The sequence below is a fragment of the Ambystoma mexicanum genome, chromosome 3p (assembly GCF_040938575.1).
Source record: "Ambystoma mexicanum isolate Mex_15411 chromosome 3p, UKY_AmexF1_1, whole genome shotgun sequence".
NCBI lineage: Eukaryota > Metazoa > Chordata > Amphibia > Caudata > Ambystomatidae > Ambystoma > Ambystoma mexicanum.
In genome coordinates this window covers 515,960,130-515,979,064 of record NC_090925.1, presented here as the reverse complement: position 1 = coordinate 515,979,064, position 18,935 = coordinate 515,960,130, and the positions used below count along the sequence as shown (strand labels likewise).

The 18,935-nt window shown below is 50.2% G+C and overlaps 1 protein-coding gene across 1 annotated transcript in view; it reads right to left on the bottom strand.

Moving 5' to 3' along the window:
• Positions 1–18,935, bottom strand: part of DDX27 (DEAD-box helicase 27) — a 1,027,557-nt gene that overhangs the window by 968,503 nt on the left and 40,119 nt on the right. The window contains exon 2 of the mRNA XM_069651193.1: positions 7,824–7,961. Within this exon, the coding sequence (XP_069507294.1) occupies positions 7,824–7,961 (138 nt within the window). The remainder of the gene's footprint in view (positions 1–7,823; positions 7,962–18,935) is intronic.

Here is an 18,935-nt window from a genome sequence, read left to right as displayed (position 1 = left end):
GAGAATCCACAAGAGGCCCCGCCCGCCTCCGGAGCTGCGCGGGGAGTCGTGGTGCGCGGTAGCCGTTGAGGCCTACAAGCGCGCCTGACCTCTCCCCCCTACCCTGGTCACAGAGCACGCCGGCGCTCCAGCGGGGGCCCCGCGGCACAGGGGAACGGTACCAGCGCGGAGCGGAAGCCCCAGGCGGCGGCGACTCGAGCCGTGGACCCGCCAAAGGAGAGGCAGCCCGCTTGACCCGAGCTCCCGGACACAGAGTTGAGCAACAGGGGTGCCGAGGCCCCGTCCAGCAGACCCTGGCGAGGGCCATCAGAGCGGTGGACAGCGGACAGCAGCGGGACACGGCTGGCAAGAGGCCCAGGCGGGAGGAGACTTACGCAGGTGGTGGCCCCTGGGCCCCTTCCCAGGGCGAGTGCCCGCCTGGAGACGAACTCTGAAGTAAACATGGCCGATAGTATTTAACCAGTACGCCGGGGGCCTAGCCTGGACCCTCATCCGATCACAATTTCGACACACATCGTCGCCACAGGGACAGACGACCACAAGCAGCCGGAAAAGGGAGTGTAAAGAGTGTGAGGGCCCCCGCCGGAGGCCGGTGGGGCGTGTGCCCGCTCAAAGTTAGCTCCCCACGGAGCGGTTTTGCCCAAAGGAGAGAGGGTAGTCTCCCAGCGGGATCATCGCCCCCCCCCCCCCCCCCCCCCCGAGGACCACCGGCCGAAGGGAGAGAAAGGGAGATCAGATGAGCTGGCGCCACGCACTCCAGGAGTACCGCTACCAGGACACCAGAAGGGAGATTAGCGACCCGGAACGGTCGACCAGAATCTCCCAGCCCGAGACCTCGCCCCCGCCCACCCTTACAATGGAAAAGGGCTTTGCCTCGGTCCTGCAGGAGATCAGAGACATGCGGGCGGACATTGCCCAGAAAATGGAGAACATGGACCGTAGGGTGGACAAGGTCGAGGACAGAATGTTGCAGCTGGAGGCCAACCAGTCCTCAGCAGCGACACAAGAGATGGACATGTCCCTGAGAATAGCCGCTCTTGAAAAAAGAGATGAGGAGAGGGCCAGGCAAATGGACAATTTCGAAAATAGAGAACGGAGGAACAACCTCAGAATCTTTGGGGGGCCAGAGTCGGAGGGAGAAACGGAAAGAGAATTAAACGGGGTGGTGAGGGACATTATCACCATCCTTTTCTCGGACGAGATGACGACCGAACCAACGTTTGATCGGGTCCACAGAGCGGGGGGCAGAGCTGGGGGCCCCCGGTCAATTCTAGTCCGCTTTCATTACTACACTGAGAAAGCGAAGGTTCTGTAGGAGGCCAGAAAGACACAGGAGATTACCTATAACAATGCACAAGGGTCTATTTTCCAGGACCTCTCTTCATACATGCTGGCCAAACGCAGGATGTGTCGCCCTCTGACACAAATGCTAAAAGGGAAGGGGGTGCGCTATAGATGGGGGTACCCCTTCTCCCTCTCGTTCGAGTAAGAGGGTCAACGGTCGACCCGGATTACAGAGGACGACATAAGGGGAGCCATTCAAGAGTACGTGTCGGACCCGTCCCCGCGTAGAGAACCCACAGGATTCGCAGCAGAAGGAGCCAGAGAACGCAGGTCACAAGGAGAGAGGAGAAAGACGGGTCCACGGAAATTGTAGAAACTGAACCCGCCGTCCCCGATGACGGACAGGGAGGACGCCGACCCCGGACACAGAGGAGCGGGCCGGTCGGGCCTGGGATAGTCTGGTAGCTTAAACACCAATCTGGAAGTGCAAAAGAGGTACCGGGAAACCGGGCAAAGGACTTGGTTCACGATCACAACGTCCGGCCTGGCTCAAAGAGGAGTTGACTTCCAGGACCATGGGGTCCAAGGACGTAAGGGGCCTCCCAAAACAGCAAGTATGGCGGCTACCTGGGGGGTGGGGGGGGGGTGGGAGTTAAAGGGGGGGCTCAAGGAGAAGTGATTTATGACATTAGCCCAGCCGGAGGCGGTAGGCTGCTGGTCCGGCCAATTACCAGCAATGGTGGAACTATTTGGCTGGACGCCGGGGTGGGGGGTGGGGTTTGAGGGAATAGTTGGGGTCGTTCAGTTTGGAGGGGGGACCAGGGGGCAGTTGGGGACAGGTTTAAGGCCCACCTGGGGGGCGGGGGAGGGGGCAAAGGAGATCAGGTTATAACACAAAAGGAGCAGGAAAGGAAAAGTGCCATGAGTCATCTATCCAGTAAGATGTTGATCCTAGACAATGGCTGAGGATCTGCCTGCCCTGGGCGTGGGTTGCCTTAATGTGCGGGGGTTGAACACCCCAACCAAGAGATCCTTAGTCTGCAGGGAATTCAGGAGGGCAAAGCTTGACCTGCTCTTCCTTCAGGAAACACACTGGGCTCGGGGGAAGGAACCAAAATTGCGAGGAGGCAGGATCGGGGGGGTCCTCAGCGCATCCCACAGAACCAAGAAAAGGGGGGTAGCCATACTGCTAGCAAGGGATGTTGGCTTTGAAGTGGAAGCCACGGTGAAGGACCCAGAGGGCCGATATCTGCTGGCAAGGGGCTCTTTGCGGGGCTCCCCTCTGACTCTGGCGGTTTCAATATGGTCCTAGACCCAACCGCGGATAGAAAACGCTTGGGGCCCCAATCCACTAGGGCTGCAGATGAAACCATGGCCCGTACCTTCCAGAGGGTCAACGTGGAGCTGGGCCTGGTGGACACCATTCCGACTCCCAGGACAGGGCTCCCCTCCTTTACATACTACTCAGCAATCCACACATCATACTCCCGTATAGACTACATCCTGGTAGACGAACCCCTTCTTCCGCATGTCTCTGGCCACAGGGTTGACCCGGTCCCTTGGTCCGACCACGACTTGGTCTGTACCACCATAATAGGGGGATGGCGGAGTGGTAGCAGAGGGCGATGAAAATGTAACGACTCCCTGTTGAAGGACGAAGTCCTGGCACAAGAAGTGCAGGACGCCATCTCAGAGTACTTCGAGTTGAACGACAATGGAGAGGTGGGCACGCACGTGCTGTGGGACGCCCTAAAAACGACCTTAAGTGGTGTCCTCATTAGAATGGGAGCCCAGAAAAAGAGGGAGAGGGAGGCCCAGGAAAAGTCCCTGAGGGAAAAGATAGCCCAACCTCAGCCGGGCGACCTCCCGGAGACACCCCTGGAAAGGGATCAGATTGCCTCCCTAGAAAACTACAAACTCCAGTTGAAAGACCTCCTGCTACATAAGACCGAGCGGAGCCTCCAACTAGTGAAACAGAAATACTATGAGAAGGGGGACAGAGCTGACAAAATCCTGGCCTGGAAACTCAGAGAGCTTCAGAGGAACAGAACGGTGAGGGCGGTGAAGAATCGGGGATCACTGGATCACGACACCCCGAGCATTGGAGCAGACTTTCGCCGTTATTATGAAAAGTTATACTTGTCAGAGTATGACAGGGATGACACCCAGATTGAGGGTTTCTTGGACTCCATCCAGATCCCGTCCTTGACAGGTGAAATGGCAGAGGGTCTAGAGGGCCGGGTGACGGAAGAGGAGGTGGAGCACGCGATCAGTGGGATGAAGGTGGTAACGTCCCCGGGGGAAGACGGCTTCTCTGTGTACTTCTACAAGAGGTTTCGGGCTAGCCTAGGGTGTTTAACGGGGTGTTAGAGGGGGGCTCTCTGCCGGATACCATGATGAGGGCCATAATCGTGGTTCTGCCCAAAGAGGGCAAAGACCCCACTGAATGCTCCTCATATCCCCAGATTTCCCTCCTCAATATAGATGTTAAGATCCTGGCCAAGGTGATAGGCAAACGGATGGAGGGGATAATGCCCAAGCTGGTTCACAGGATCAAGTGGGGTTCATAGGGGGCAGGCAAGGCTCTGATAACATCAGGAAGACGATAGACTTAATCCACCATGCCCAAGAATCAGACCTAGATGCAAGTCTGCTTTCCCTGGACTCCGAGAAAGGTTTTGACAGGGTAGAGTGGAGGTACATGCAACTCCTCCTCCTCCTCCTCCGTCGAATGGGCTTTGGGGCCCACATCAGGAACTGGGTTTCCGCCCTATAAGGGGCCCCAACGGCGAGAGTGCAGGTGAATGGAGAACTTTCTAACTCATTCCCTCTCACGCGGGGGACGCGACAAGGATGCCCACTCTCCCCTCTAATATATGTCCTGACGATGGAGCCCCTGGCCATAGCAGTCCAAGCCCACCCCAACATTAAAGGGATTAAAAGAGGAGAGGTGGAGTTCAAGCTCTGCCTGTTTGCTGATGATATTCTAGCATACCTGGTGGAGCCCAGCTCCTCGCTCCCCCCCCTCCTGTCCCTGATGACGACCTTTGGGCAATTCTCGGGGCTAAAAATTAACAGATCAAAATCAGTACTACTGCCTATGAGGGCTCAGGACCCGGAGCTGGACCACCGGGATAGGTGTGCGGGGATTGTGGTGGGGGGGGACTCCATTAGGTATTTGGGTGTGCTCCTCACGAGAGATCTCTCAAAATCGGCTTCTGCGAATTATGGGCCCATTATGGCGGAGATTAAATCAGATCTGAGGAGGTGGGGAGGTATGATCCTGTCCTGGTACGGGCGCATGACAGCGGTGAAGATGAACATCCTCCCAAGACTGCTGTATCTTTTGACGGCACTCCCAACGGGGGTCCCTGACCAGATGTTTCGAGACTTACAGAGGGCTGTCCGAGAGTTTGTATGGCAAGGGCGGAACCCGAGGATAGGGAAGGCCATTCTAACGTTACCTAGGGAGGAGGGTGGTTTCGGGCTGCCAGACTTCCTTCTCAACCACCGGGCCACCCAGCTAAGGGTCCTGTTGGAGCATATGAGGGAGGGGATGGGCACCTATTGGTCTTTTCTGGAGGACATGGATGCCCACCCTCTGAAAGTACGCAACCTTTTGTGGTTGCCGCGTAAACACATCCCAAATAAATTGCAGACCCATCCAACCCTGGGAATACTCTGGTCGATCTGGAAGGAAGGTCCCACAACTCCATACCTCACTTCATGGCCCTCCCCGATGTCTTCGCTCTGGGGCCACCCGCTCAGACTGGGTAGCAGGGGATTCAGGAATGCCCTGTCCTGGTCGGATGGGGGGATGGAATGGGCGGGGCAACTGTTCAAGGAGGGCGAGTTCCTCGAATACGAGGAGCTGCGAGATGCGCTTGGGCGGGGGTCTCTTTCAGTCTTTGAATACTTGCGCCTGAAGGGTATCCTCCGTGACCAGACTCGGGCCTGAATCTGCGGAGACAGTTGACCCCCTTTGAAAAATTACTAGACACGGCCACAACAAGGAAGGGGGTAGTATCCAAAATGTACCAGATACTGAATACTGTTAACTTGGAAGGGAGGAGAGGGTTTCGGGGGTTCTGGAATGACTTGGCAGGAGAAGCTCTCTCGGAGGACGCATTGTCCAGGGTATTTAAAATAGCATTCCATGGGAACCTGTTTACATCGGACATGGAGCACAACTTTAGGATCCTACAGGCATGGCATAGAGACCCATTGAAGTTATCCAAGATGTTCTCAGGGGTGTCCCCCAGATGCCCAAGAGGATGTGGCCAAGTGGGGACGAGGGGTCACATGTGGTGGTTCTGCCCTAAGGTACAGGGGTTCTGGGAGAAGGTACGGGGATGGATGGCGGAGGTCACCGAGTAACTACTCCCACTCAATCCGTTGACGATGTTGTTGGGCCTCCCGCCGGAGGAGGCGGAAATATACAGGTACCCAAGAACGTGGGAGACCATGTTGCGAGCAGGAAGAGTGGCCCTAGCGCAAAGGTGGAAAAGCCCGGAGACCCCCTCTAAGGAAGACTGGTTAACAAAACTTAAGAACATGTTCCTCATGGACAAACTGACGGCCATGGTAAACAATGAATCGAGCACCTTCCAGGCAAATTGGTATGGGGTTTACCAGGCATGGGGGTGGGATGCTCACTGACATTATGCGGACAACATGGGGCGTGAGGGCGATTGAGCCCAGAGAGTACCACTCAAGGACAATGGTGTAACTCACGGCCCGGGAAACAGCGGATCCGTCTAGGCCAGCATTTATGGGAACGCATAGCATGGCTCCAAGGCACCAAACTATGAGTACCGAGGACGACTCTTGCGATTGGTTTTTCGATGGGACACTGATCTGGGGGGAGGGGCATACTTGGGAAGGGGGGTAGGGGGAGGAGACCACGGGGGTTTGATGATGTTAAATGTGATAGTCATATTGCTCCCGGTGTTGTCTTTGTTTCTTTTTCTGAAAAATTACCAATAAAACCAAAGTTATAAAAAAAAAAAATAATCACATTTACTCTCAAAGTTCAAAAATAGAGAGCAAAATACTCCCACCGCCAAAATCTTATATGGAGCACTGGCGGCAACATTCAGTATTCAGCCAGATATGGTTTTGGCTCTGCAGTCTTAGCTCTTCCGAAACTGTAAGTAGTTACGGCCATATATGACACGTGTGTCCAACTTAATTTTACAGGTACAAAGCTAGCAGCTGGACTCTGCAGTATATTTCGTACAGAGGTTGCGGCAGGCATATCCCTAGAGTACACAGTTGTCTGAGCCCCTTTAAAGTTATATGCACACACTGTATACTGCTACCATCTAGTAAGGCCAAAACAGCTAACCATGCAAGGCCACACTGAGAAAAGGGTGCCTTTAGAGCAACCTCACCCAGAGAGGATTCAGACCTTTCTTGGGGACACAAGAGTTGCATGCTTGAGAAAGCCCTCAACAGGGAAAATGTACCAACAAAAATGTACCAAAAATAAATTAGAGGCCTTTCGCCAGAGGTACAGAGTTTAAATTAACGGTCTCATATCTTAAACTCATTTTCACTCTTCCTTCTCCCAATCTGCTCTGTACAACTCCATGCCTCTTTGGGTTCTTCTCCTCTCAGATATGGACGTTGCCTCTTTTTGCTTGCGGCCACCCCACAGCCTATTCCTGTGGTCCTCTTCCATCTCTACAGATGCCGAAATGATATCCTCGTTTGCTTCCTTGAAATACATTGCTTTACACTGTCTTTCTTTTAGAGTTAAAATAAGCTACTTTTCTCCCCATGCTAAAAAAAAAAAGAATATATAAGAAATCCCTTGACCCCTCTTTTGCTGCTAATTCATGTCCATTTATTTTAGGTTTCTATCAGAACTGCTGAATGGGTGGTATATGCCCGAGTCTCTTTTGACCTGAATCAACACTATTTCCTCCTCGCCAATCAGTCTCTCGACCACTTGACTCCACCAAAAATGCAGTACTCTAGGTCTCCAATTCTCTTCTTTCTGACAGTCATGCCAAGCTTTCTTCTATTCGTTTTCTTCTTGATCTCTCTAACTTTTGACAAAGTCTTTCACCCGATTCTTCTGGCTACACTTTGCTCTTTGCGTTTCTCCAGGTCTGTAGATCAGTGGTTCTGCGCCTACCCATTTCATCTGAAATACTGTGTGTGCTGGGCCAGAAAGTCCTCTTCCTCGTTTCCTCCACTATTAAGTGTTCCTCAGGGTCTTTCAGCCTTTTCTTTTCGCTCTACACTATTCCTCCTCCTTCACCATCTCCTCCTTTAACCTCTCGCATCACTTCTATGCTGCACATATTTTTGTCCTGGAATGTTCTGCTTGACGTTTGTGCTTCTCCCTCTCAAGCTATGTTCTTCTCTTGTCTGAAGTTTTTTATTCTTATGTCTCGTTCTTCAGTAATGTTACTTTAAATTGTGTATTCACTACCATTACCATATATTGCACCATTCGTATCCTTTTGTGAAACGCTTTGGCAAAGGTACTATAATATAAACCAAAACAAAACACCAAAACAGCTTCTCACCTTCTTGAGCTGGCGCATTACATCCGCCATTGCCCAATTATCATCATGCAAACCATCTTTCTCTGCAAAGAAAAAGTCTTCGTTGAAGTCGGCAGTACGCTGTTTCTGTTTCCTCCGGCTCAAAACAATGGGTTTATCCTAAAAAAACACAAGATATAAAAAATTGAGAATTAGCATTATCAGCAGGACATGTGTCTCAATTATAAAGTTCTCAATCACTGCCCCCTCACTTCAACGAGGTCCTTCTCCCTGACAATCAAGCTCGACCCTCAAATAACTTCGCTCACAGTACACAGCTTGCCCAGATACAAATTGCCATTTGTAGCCATTGCCCCAGCGGGCCCCGGATCCCCATTCCACACAGCTAATCGCACTGTTTCTTCCCAAATGTTCTTAACTCCTAGAAAACAAACAATTTGGTGGGTGGAAATGTGTCAACCAACACTTCCTAAACACTGGGAATAACAAGTATTCATTTTTCAACAAATCAGCCCCGAACCCACCCACCGTAGGAGCAGCCGAACAAGTATGCCTGTATTGTCAAGCTGTGTCCCATACCACATCAGATTTTGAGGTGGGAGTAAAATAATTTGAGGAGTAAAAAAGTAGTTCTCTTTGCCACATATTTTTTGCCAAGTAAAAATACAATGGCTAAACAACATTCAAATGTGTTTAATCACTACTTTCTTTGTGCATAGTAACTACAATAAATTAAGGGATGCGTGTGCCCCTTATTTGGTGAGGTTCCCCTCTAGAAGGTTTGGTCAAGCAATACTGATGTTTAGACTAAATCGGTTACCCACGAAGAACATTGTGTTCTATGGAAAAGGGAAAATTGTGAAGACGTGAAGTGTCGTTTTTGCCAGGAGAAAGAAGAAAGACCAAAACATTATTTTTCGGTGTCCAGGTTACACTGCTTAATGTAAGGAGTGTTTCGAAAGACATTACTGAACTAGATATGTCCTCATGGAACAGTATATATGATTCCATTTGTAGGCTTCAACCCCTTTGATGTTAAGTAAAGCATTATATTTGTTTTACTGCAATCGAATTTAGTTGTAACATATAGCATTATAAATTGTCAAATATTTCAGTTATGATATTTTAAGTGTTAAGATTAGTACAACTTCGATTTTGTATTTATGAATTGTTGCCATTTTGTACTGTTTCAACTTAAGATCTTTTTATCGTTTTATTGTATGGGAATTGTTTTTATCCTCATGTTTTAGTGTGTGGGAATGGTCTCTTTCTACTGTATGTGCAAGGTGTTGACGTCAAGAATAGTGTTAAAATAGCCGCCCCATATGATCAGGACCAGGGGGTAGCTCTCCAACACGAAAGCTAGGTCTAATTGGAAATCGGGGTCATCGATGTTCGGACCGTAAATATTTAAGATGATTACCTCTTGATTTTGTAGTTTATCATGGATCAGCACATACCTCCCTTGTGGGTCTATTAATGAGTGACTGCATGAGAACTTTAAGCTCGTGTATCAAAGTTAGGACACCTCGACTTTGGGTGGAATAGTTGGTGAAGTATCTCTGAGGCCCCCATAGCCTAGCGAACTTTTCGCATTGTTCCGAGCGGGCATGGGTCTCTTGTAAGCATAAGACTTTAACGTCATGCCGATCCGCGTACAATCATATCTGCCTAATTTTTTGTAGTTACCCAGGCCTCTTATGTTCCAGCTCATGAATGCCAAGTTACTATCAGCCATTAGTATGGAGGTGTCGATTGATTTCTGGGATGCGGAGTGGCAGTAACCATAGCCAGCCCAACGGGGGCAGGCACAGTGTGCAATCCGCAAGCCCGCAACATATTACTGTGGTGTGTGCGGCATCTTCTGTGGTCGTCAAGTCCTTTTTAACATAACTCCCAGTCCCCGCTCCCCCCACCCACATTCCTCCCCCAACTAGAGGAAGGACAACCCAATAGAACCATAGTGACAACAAACTCGTCGGCATCAGCGCCTGGGGGGCCTGTTGGCTGGCCTGGCGGTGACGCATCAGACAAGGGGCCTATAAGGAGATTTTCAATACCGCAGTCTTGATTGAATGATGTTAGTATTTTCTGCGTAAACGGAGGATCAACAGTTCGATGAATGAACAAGATTGAGTTGCCGATGTATTCCCTGCAATATGGCTTCAGCTGTGTGCAAGTGCCTCTGTGGGCACGTTTCCCGGCAGGGACTCGGCACAAGGTGGTCGAGTTACTTGGGTGCCATGACAGTGGTTAAGGATCAGCCTTGGAAATGTTCATCTATAAACTTCGAGGCCTCTTCCGGGATCGTGAAGAAGTACGTTTGATTCGAGTGTTCTATTCTCAATTTGGCAGGGAATAGCATGGAGTATTTCACCCCGTGATCTCTTCTGCCATGAAGGTTTTACGTTCCTGCTGCACCGTCATAGAAAAATCAGGGGAGAGATGGATCCTCGCTGCCCCCATCCGCAACTCCCTCTTGAGTCTTGCCGCTCTCAGAAGAGGATCATGGTCCCAGTAATTTAAGATCCTGGCGATGATGGGGCGTGGAGGTGCACCAGGTTTAAGTTTCGCAGTGAAGGAGCATTGGGCTCTTTCCACCGCGAACTGCAGGGATAGTCGGAGAATCAAGAATCAACAGCAACATGTGCTCCACAAAGTCTTCCATGGGCTTGTTAATATTGTCTTCGGGCACTCCAACTATGCGCAGGTTGTTGCGCCGTGAGCGGGACTCTTAAGTCGCCATTCTTTTTTTCCACCACCAGCATTCGAGTAGAGAGCGAGGAGACCGTGGCCCGCAGGGAGCCAAGATTGTCTTCAGCGGCCCCCATCCTTGTTTCAATTTCCGACACCCGGCCATCTGTTTTCTCAATATGCGCCTTTATGGATGAGATGGTACCATTCATGTCATCGAGCTTGGTGTGAAGAGTGGTGAACCCCTCGCAAATATATTCTAACATTTTTTGCGAGTCATCAGGGGCTAGTGGGGCTGACATAGCGGGGGTCTCCTCCGGTGATTCTGCCGACGGTTTGGCAGCCGTCTTAGCGAACATATTTAGAGAGCTCTGTTTCTTGCTTGCACCCGCTCCTTTAGTCATAGTGTTGGGAAAGGATGGGCCCTGGGGGTGTGGGCTGGTGTAAGTAGTTGTCTACGTCCAAGCACCAGTGTCCCTCTCTGAGGGCAGGGGCCCTTCAGTCAGGAGTTCAGCCCACTGGTCACCAGACCATCGGGCGCGGCATCACCTCTCCAAGTGCGAGTCCCTGGGCAATGTATAGTGCAGTTGGCTCACCCTCGAGCAGCTCTATGGGGCTGGAGTCTTATCCCAACTACTGCTTTCTAGTTATTCCGGGAGCGCAGCAGTGGGGTCAGCGTGGTAGATGCACCTATACAGCTCTCAGTATCGTAGGTAGTGCGGACTCCGCACAGTGTCCCAGCACCCGGACAGCGTAGTACCACTTTTACCGCGTTTAATTGGCGGGATCGGCGTTATGGGCCACAGGGTAGCAGTGGGCCAGCTAAGAGGGGGGCCCTGCCCAGTGGGGGGGTGCATTTCCGGGCAGTATGGCGTGCAGGGTGCCCAGTTCAGCAGGCCAGTGGCGTATAAGGGATCAAGCGTTCATTAGGTGCAGGGTGAACCGCCGGCAGTGGGCTCACAAGGTCACAAGGAGCCGGGAACAGGACAGTGTGAATGTTCAAGCTGCTGGGTGAAGCACAGTGCAGCACGGGCCAGTCCAGTACTGCACCGGTATGTATGCTTTTTTATGTAGCCTTTAGTACACTAAGAAGTGTTGACAAGTTTAAGGTAGGTACCATTCCCCCCCCCCCAGAGTGGCAGCTTGAGAATTGACTTTACATGTAGGGGCCCCATACCTTAAGTCTTGACGAAGGGGGGGCCACGCCTTCCTCTATGTGCCGCCGCAGCGCGGGGCAGTGTCCTCAGAGCTCCGGGCCCCAGCACCTCAGAGGAGCCGACAGCCAGGGGCTTGCCCGGTCCGCGATGCGCCCAGGAGACGTCAGGGCTCGGGCGGTGCCTCCGAGGCTGTAGCACTCGAATGGCGGACCAGGGCGGGAGCTCAGCGGGATCCGAGGGAAAGAGGAAAAAGGTTTCGGCGGGTCCGCAGTGGCGACTCTGTTGGTGGGGGGGCGGAGGGGGCCTGGGCCACAGCCGCGACCATGGAGAGTAGTTCGCAAAGTACGCGCCACGCCAAGTGGCTGTCTCCCCTCCCCCCCGCAGGCCTCAGGATCCTCAGTGCTTGCGTGGCTATGAGTCCGCACCTTGTGGATGCGTGTGGCAGGGTGATGATGCGCGTCCAGGCCGGGTCCCACTGCACCGCGGGGATCTCTGCATCTGTTCTTCTCGGGAAGATGCCGAGCGAGCAGGAGGATCAGTAGATCCTAAGAGAGCGATCCTTCAGTCTACTGCATACAACTCAGCAGTAGCGAGGCAGGTGTAACAAAAAGGATTCTCCCCATCTCGTCGGAGCGTCGCGCTCAGGTGGCCATCTTAGTCCAGCGCAACAGCGCCCCCAATATTGCACCATATTTAAAACAGAGCGGAACACCAATGCAGGAAGCCACATGGGGCAGGCGCTTGCCCATTACTGCCTTTAACATTGCAAGCATTTACCCTATTTTAATGAGTAAAATAGATAATTACACTGCTCAACTGTACGACTGCAAGATTCACAGACAAATTCTAGCTTTCGTAGGCTCAATCGGGGATGGATTTACGTTTGGTTGGCTCACTTAAAATGTGGTAAAAACAATAAACAGAATGTTTTCAAGAGGATGCATCGGTGGTTAAGAATTGTTAACCCAAGCATGAAAAGTGATTACGCTTAATCACTTTTTGGTTTTCTCAGCAATTCGTTACACAATGATTTCTCCCCAGCAACCGCACTATGGCCAGAGGCACAAAATTTAAATTATCTAAGGTTTTCTTCTGTTACAAGTCGTTTAGTAGAAAAGGAAGATGGTATGAATCAATACCCACTGGGTACAGCCTAAACCCATAATGAATCCATCCCCCTACGGTAAACAAATAGGACCAATGCATTAACAGAGCAGCTTGTTAGTTAATTTGTGTGTCATTTTACTTGTTTCTTGCTTATTTTAGCTTCATTTACTGTCACCATTATTGTTGCACCAGAATATGACATTTTTAAAATAAATTGTAATTTCGTAATGTTAATGGAGTGTAGTGCTTAAAATGGATTGCCTCGACTATACACCAACTCTTCCCTTCGAATGTGTTCCTCTTGTGGTGTTTTTTCCATTTGGAACACATCCCACGTTGCAGCTGGCCTAAGGAACTACAATTCCCATTATTTTTGTAGTCCTTGTGGCCCATTTCCTTTCCCAACGGGCATATCAGGGAGGCACCAGTCTGTGTTAGTCTGCGCGTGATGCGCCGGCGCAGAGCCCTGTCGGGTGGCACCTCAAGAGAACGGGAGAAGCTGCCCTACGGATCTAGACTTGGCAGGGGATAGCTGTGTGGTCCCTCCACTGGCACATAAACCCCATAAACAGTATTTGACGAAGCCTGGGACCGTAGAAAAGAAAACTGTTCTCTGGGTACAATGCTCTGCTGATTAAGTTGGCGTTACTCAATACAAAATCATTAGAGAAACATGCACTGGATTTGAGGGACTATATTACTGATCAGAAGATCGATATTATAGCCAATACAGAGACATGGTTACAGGATTCAAGTGGCCCTAAAGTTTACTTAGCTACCCCACCGGCTTTTCCTTTTTCTGTCAGAATACATGATATGGCATTTACAACGCGCCTTTACACAAGTGTTTCAAGGCGCAACGAGGCAAGGGAGGGGGAACAGAGGGAAGACAGACAACGATCCTACTAGGGATCCTACTAGGGCAGGTGTCATTCAGAACGTGCAAGTGCGTGGGAAGTGGGAAAGTGGGGGGGGGGTGGGAAGAGTCCAGCACAACATGGGATAATAGAATAAATAACAATAAGTAAAAGTACGGCTAGCAGGTAGTCAAGTGCTGGTAGTGGGACTGTAGGGACACAGAAACAGTCCCCAAGTTTGGGGGTTGCCAGGAAGGAAGTGCAGGTGTGCAACTGGTGGGGGAGAGGGGCCTGGTCCCGAGATCAGAAGGTGGCCAGGTAACCAGTGCAGTTTTAGTTTCAGCTAGGAAGCCAGCAGGGGAGAGGAGGAGAAAAAGCAGAAGCAAAGAGAAAGGTTTTGAGTTGCTTCCGGAACCGGAGAGGATTCTCCTCAAGTTTCAGGGAGGCAGGGAGGCTGTTCCAGAGGGAGGCCTAGCCGAAGAAAGATCTACCACCAACTCGTTGCTTGGAGAAGCGACTGACCCTGAGGGAGTTGGAGGTGAGCTCGAGAAGGAAGATATTTAGGAAGAGAGTTGAAGGTATTGAGGCCTCAGGCCACAGAAGGCCTTGTGGACAATGCAGAGGGTTTTGAACTTAATCCTAGCAGCTGCTAGGGGCCAATGGATTTCAGTCCTTGAGATATGATCCCTGGGCTTGAGGCCAATGACAAGTCTTGCAGTCCTGTTCTGGATGAGTTGCAGAGGGTAGAAGCAGGCAGATTTAGAAAGAGGCTGTTGCAGTAGTCTAGCCTAGAGAGAACCAGAGCTCTGGAGACAGTGAGCTTCTGGGGGAGGAGAGTAAAGGAAGAATACCTCTGAGAAGGTGCAGCTGGTAGTGTGACTTCTTAGAGATGTGAGGAGAGAAGGAGAATGTGGAGTCAAAGATGACCCAGAGGTTCTTAGCCTCACAGGTGGGAGCAGGAAGAGGGCCAAGAGAGGCCGGAGTGGGTGGGTGTGCCGATGAGGAGAATTTCGGTCTTACTGGCATTAAGGCAGAGATCATTGGCGGCACACCACTCCTAAATGGCGGACAGAGAGATGAGAGAGGGAGAAGAGTTGGCTGAGGGTAGCCTGAAAATGAGCAGAGTCATCCACGTAGCACTGGAAGTTGGGGCAGAGCGTGGCAATGCGGTGTGCAAGAAGTGCCAGGTATTGGTTGAACAGCCAGTGAGAGAGGTTAGTCCCCTGGGAAACACCACAGGAAGAGATGGAGAAGAGGAAGGACCCGAGTTGAACCTGGGAGGGTCGATCAGAGAGGAAATAAGTCAGCCACGCCGGGCAGGGCGACCAATGCAGGTTCGTACCGGGCAGGGCGACTAGAACAAACATTAGATGCGTGCAGAACACATTGGACGCAATTGCCTCCATAAAGGGTCCACACGCAGTCATGGCATTAGATGCTGAGAAAGCATTCCACTCAGTGGGGTGGGAAAACCTGTGGGCAGTTATGGATAGATTTGGGTTTGGGCCTAGGTTAGTCAGCTGGGTGAAACTGCTATAGAATGGTGAAAGGGTGAACCTCTGGCAGCTTCCCACTCCAGCAGGGGACTAGACGGGGCTGCCCACTCTCGCCACTGTTATTTTTGCTGGCAATGGAGCCCTTGGCAGTACATTTTGGAGTGGACCCCCGGTTGCAAGACACCCCATATCATCATACATGGAGGATGTACTGGTCTATGTGAAAATTCCAAGCGCACAGACCCACCAATCCCCCATCCCAGCCTTCCCTGAGTAATGGAGGTCTTCCGGGAAGGTCAAATATTTGGCCATCACGGTAGAAATAGAGAGACCACAGTTTCTCAAGAAAAACTTGGACCCGGTGCTCGACTGGCTAAGAACCAATGCAGAAAATTGGGCAAAATTCCCACCATCCTTGGTTGGAAGATCAAACTTGTTCATGATGATGTTTCCACGGCTCTTGTATGTCTTGTATGTATTGCAAAATGCTCCAACTCGCGTTGCCCTGGGATTTTCCGGACCATAGAGCAGCTACAGAGAGGGATCATATGGTGAAATAAGGGCCTGCAGGTAGCATTAAAAACGCTGTGTAGATCGGTGTGAGACAAGGGTTTGCGGGTCCCGAATGTACAACACTATTATTGGTCCTCCCAGCTAGTGGTGATCAACAAATGGCTGTTGGTGGGAAAGGGTGGCCACACAGACCGGGAGCTGGGCGAGATGGCCACGGTTCCTCCCCTGCAAGTGATATATGGCAGCAGGGTGGAACACGTGTTCGAGATCAGGGGTAAGTGCATTGGACTCCTAAGGGCCGCCCTGAAGACAATGGGATGGGACGGGGTGGTGACCAAGGAGGCTCCCATATGGGGCAACATGGACTTCCCGGAAGTCCGGAAACTGGGTCAGCAGAGGAAGTGGCATGAGACGGGAATTATAAGTCTAGGGAACATTGTGACAGAACTGGCTCACACCTTTCCAGCAACTTCAGGAGCGACATGAATTGATGGAGGGAGACTGCGTGCTGCAGCCGATTGTATGTGCATCAATGTCCTGGTTAGGGAGGGACATGTAGGATATACCAGATAGATCACCAATAGAAGCAAACTTCATGGAAGGGGAGATCAGGGAGAATGGGGATCACGCGACTATACCAGATGCTAAATAGTTTTTCATCCAAGCCCCTGACGAAACTAAGGGAAGAATAGGCCCCTTGGAGAAAGAAGATTGGGTCAAGGCCTTGGGGTCACCGAGGGAGGCGAGCATCACAATACGACCCCGGTTGACACACTACAAGGTGTTGCAAAGGATATATTATAGTAGAGACCACCTTCATCGGATGGGCTGAGCAGCTGACCCTCTGTGTCTGAAGTGTAAGACAGGAGTGGGTTACTTCTACCACCTGGTTTGGGAATGTCCCGTGGTGAAATCCTTCTGGGATAAGGCGAGAGGTAAATTGTCTGGGATGGTGGGGTAAAGTGGCAGACTGCCCCAAGCTGATCCTGTTAAACATATGGGGAGATTCTGCCTTAACACCAAGGACAAATCACTACTCCGGACGGCCTGGGTGCTGTGCAAAAAGAGGTTGGGAAAAAAAAAAAAACAAATGGGGTACACCCCTGCATCTCCCAGTTTCCAACAATGGCTTGAGGGAAGGGACTATCGTGCAGAACTGGAGAAGAGGTTATAAAAAGGACAAGAGGAGTCCCCAAAAGTATCATTTTATTTATTTATTGAGTTTTTATAATGCGCCCATACACAACGTGTGGGCTAAATGGTTGTAGAGGGGATAGGCTGCTATTGTGGGTGGGGGGGCAACTGGTTTACTGAGCGGGGGAGTAAGTGGATTAGAAGAGTTGTATTTGGAAGTGATGTGGCATGGGGGAAGAGGGTGATCGGGTAGAGGAGAGGTAGGGATACATTAGGATTCTGAACATGAAATGATTGACCTGTTTCAACGGTTTGAGTTATTTTACATGTTATTGGTGATGAAAATAAATCAAATTTGTTTCATAAAAAAAGAAAAACCCTACTGATCCCACCGCCCAATTACAACATGCAGTCAACTCCAATAGCTTGCGAAGTGTGCATCTTGATATACACCATGCATATAGGTCGATCACAAATAAACCAAGCTTTCACCACAAGAAAACCTTACATAACGCAGTAAAACAACTAGTAAGGACAGTACATGCCAATGTACATCACAAAACATTCCCCTAAGCGAAAAACAGCAGATTCAATCAATGTGGAGCAAAATAACTGAAGGAAAATAAAATCAGAACATCACCATGAAAAGAAAAGAGAAAAGAAAATACATTTTAAAGAAATAAGTACATGGCTAAAACTACATTGCCTGCTCTGAAAATGGTCTGGCACCAACGCGGAATGCACTGAACATTTCCACTAAGTCACCATTACCTCACTGGAACTTCAAAGCCAAAAGGCATCCTGAAACCAAGAATAGTTCATAAAAGAGCTGCAACAAAGACCATCACAAAGTCCAATACACAAATCGGCAGCAACAGTTTCCCTGTGAAGGCCGCTAAACTCTGGAACTCACTAGCACCCGAGTTGTGAACCGACCTACCTTATCTTCTCTTCAGAAGGAACCTTATCACCCACCTTAATCTATCCGAAGACTAACTCCTGCTCCTAAACTGTTGCACTTTATGACACCCTACCTTGAGTATAACCCTTTGTATAGCTATATGTAAATAAATCTCCTGTACACTCACCATATATGCATACCTCTATATTCCTGTGCATACTACAATGTAATAACCTGTCGTAATTTGTTATGTCCCCCACTATCTCTACTTATTTGTATTCTGTCTATGTATACTGTTTATCACTATGTAACTTTGTAAGTTTTGCATATCCTTGTTGCGCCCTGCTACCTTCGGGTCCGGTGCGCTTTACAAATTCAATAAACAAACAAAGCATGGCAACTGCTGTCAGTCTTTTAAGGCCCTCAGTATTGAGCTGCAGCGCTGACAGAGCACAACTGGTATAGCCATGTCCCTTACGAAGTAGGATATTCGTGGTCTCTAGTCCTCAAGAATCTGCCCTAAAACCCCATACTTGTGGCAGTAGCTTCCCATGCTCCACAGGACCATCACCAAACAGTACTATGTCCAGTTTCATTGGAGCCTTCCTTATTGTGACATTCAGACAGCTTTACATGCTGCACTCCATTAGTTCCTTGGAGCAGAGACTACAGATAGTCGGCCCTTCCTTTCTGTTACCCGATCTCTCTGTATGGCCACACATGTGCATCCTTAGCTCAGAATTCCTGTGTTAGAGCAGCAGCAGAGGAAACAAGCTGCATAGAAACTTAACAGAAGGCTTCACAAAGTCTCAGGTTAGACTCGTGCAGGAGTGATGTGGAAGTCACCAACCTCTTAGGGCATGTTGTGACCAACAGCTACAGCAGAGCAGATCCGGCTATGGTGGGTCCTCCTGGCACAAGTGCCGTGGTCTGAAGCCATATGGAATCTGCATGATGGCGTAGTGGTGATCTACCAATACATTGCTACCCTCAGAGCTGTGTTCCTAAACATCTTGCCACCATTGTACTAACAGAAGGTGTATTCTCCACAGTAATTTCTGGTACAAAAAAGGAAATTCACCTTTTATATTTTTCTGCTACATGAAGTTATAGTGGATACGCAATGACACCTGCCAGGCACATCCAATCTCTCAGCCACTTTAATTTGTGTTGTGTTGCTCATTTTAACTAGCACAGATTTGCAAGGTAACTGGTGCTTGTGAGCTCTTGGGAGTTGGAAACGTTCCATCATGTATATAAAAGGCTCCGACTAC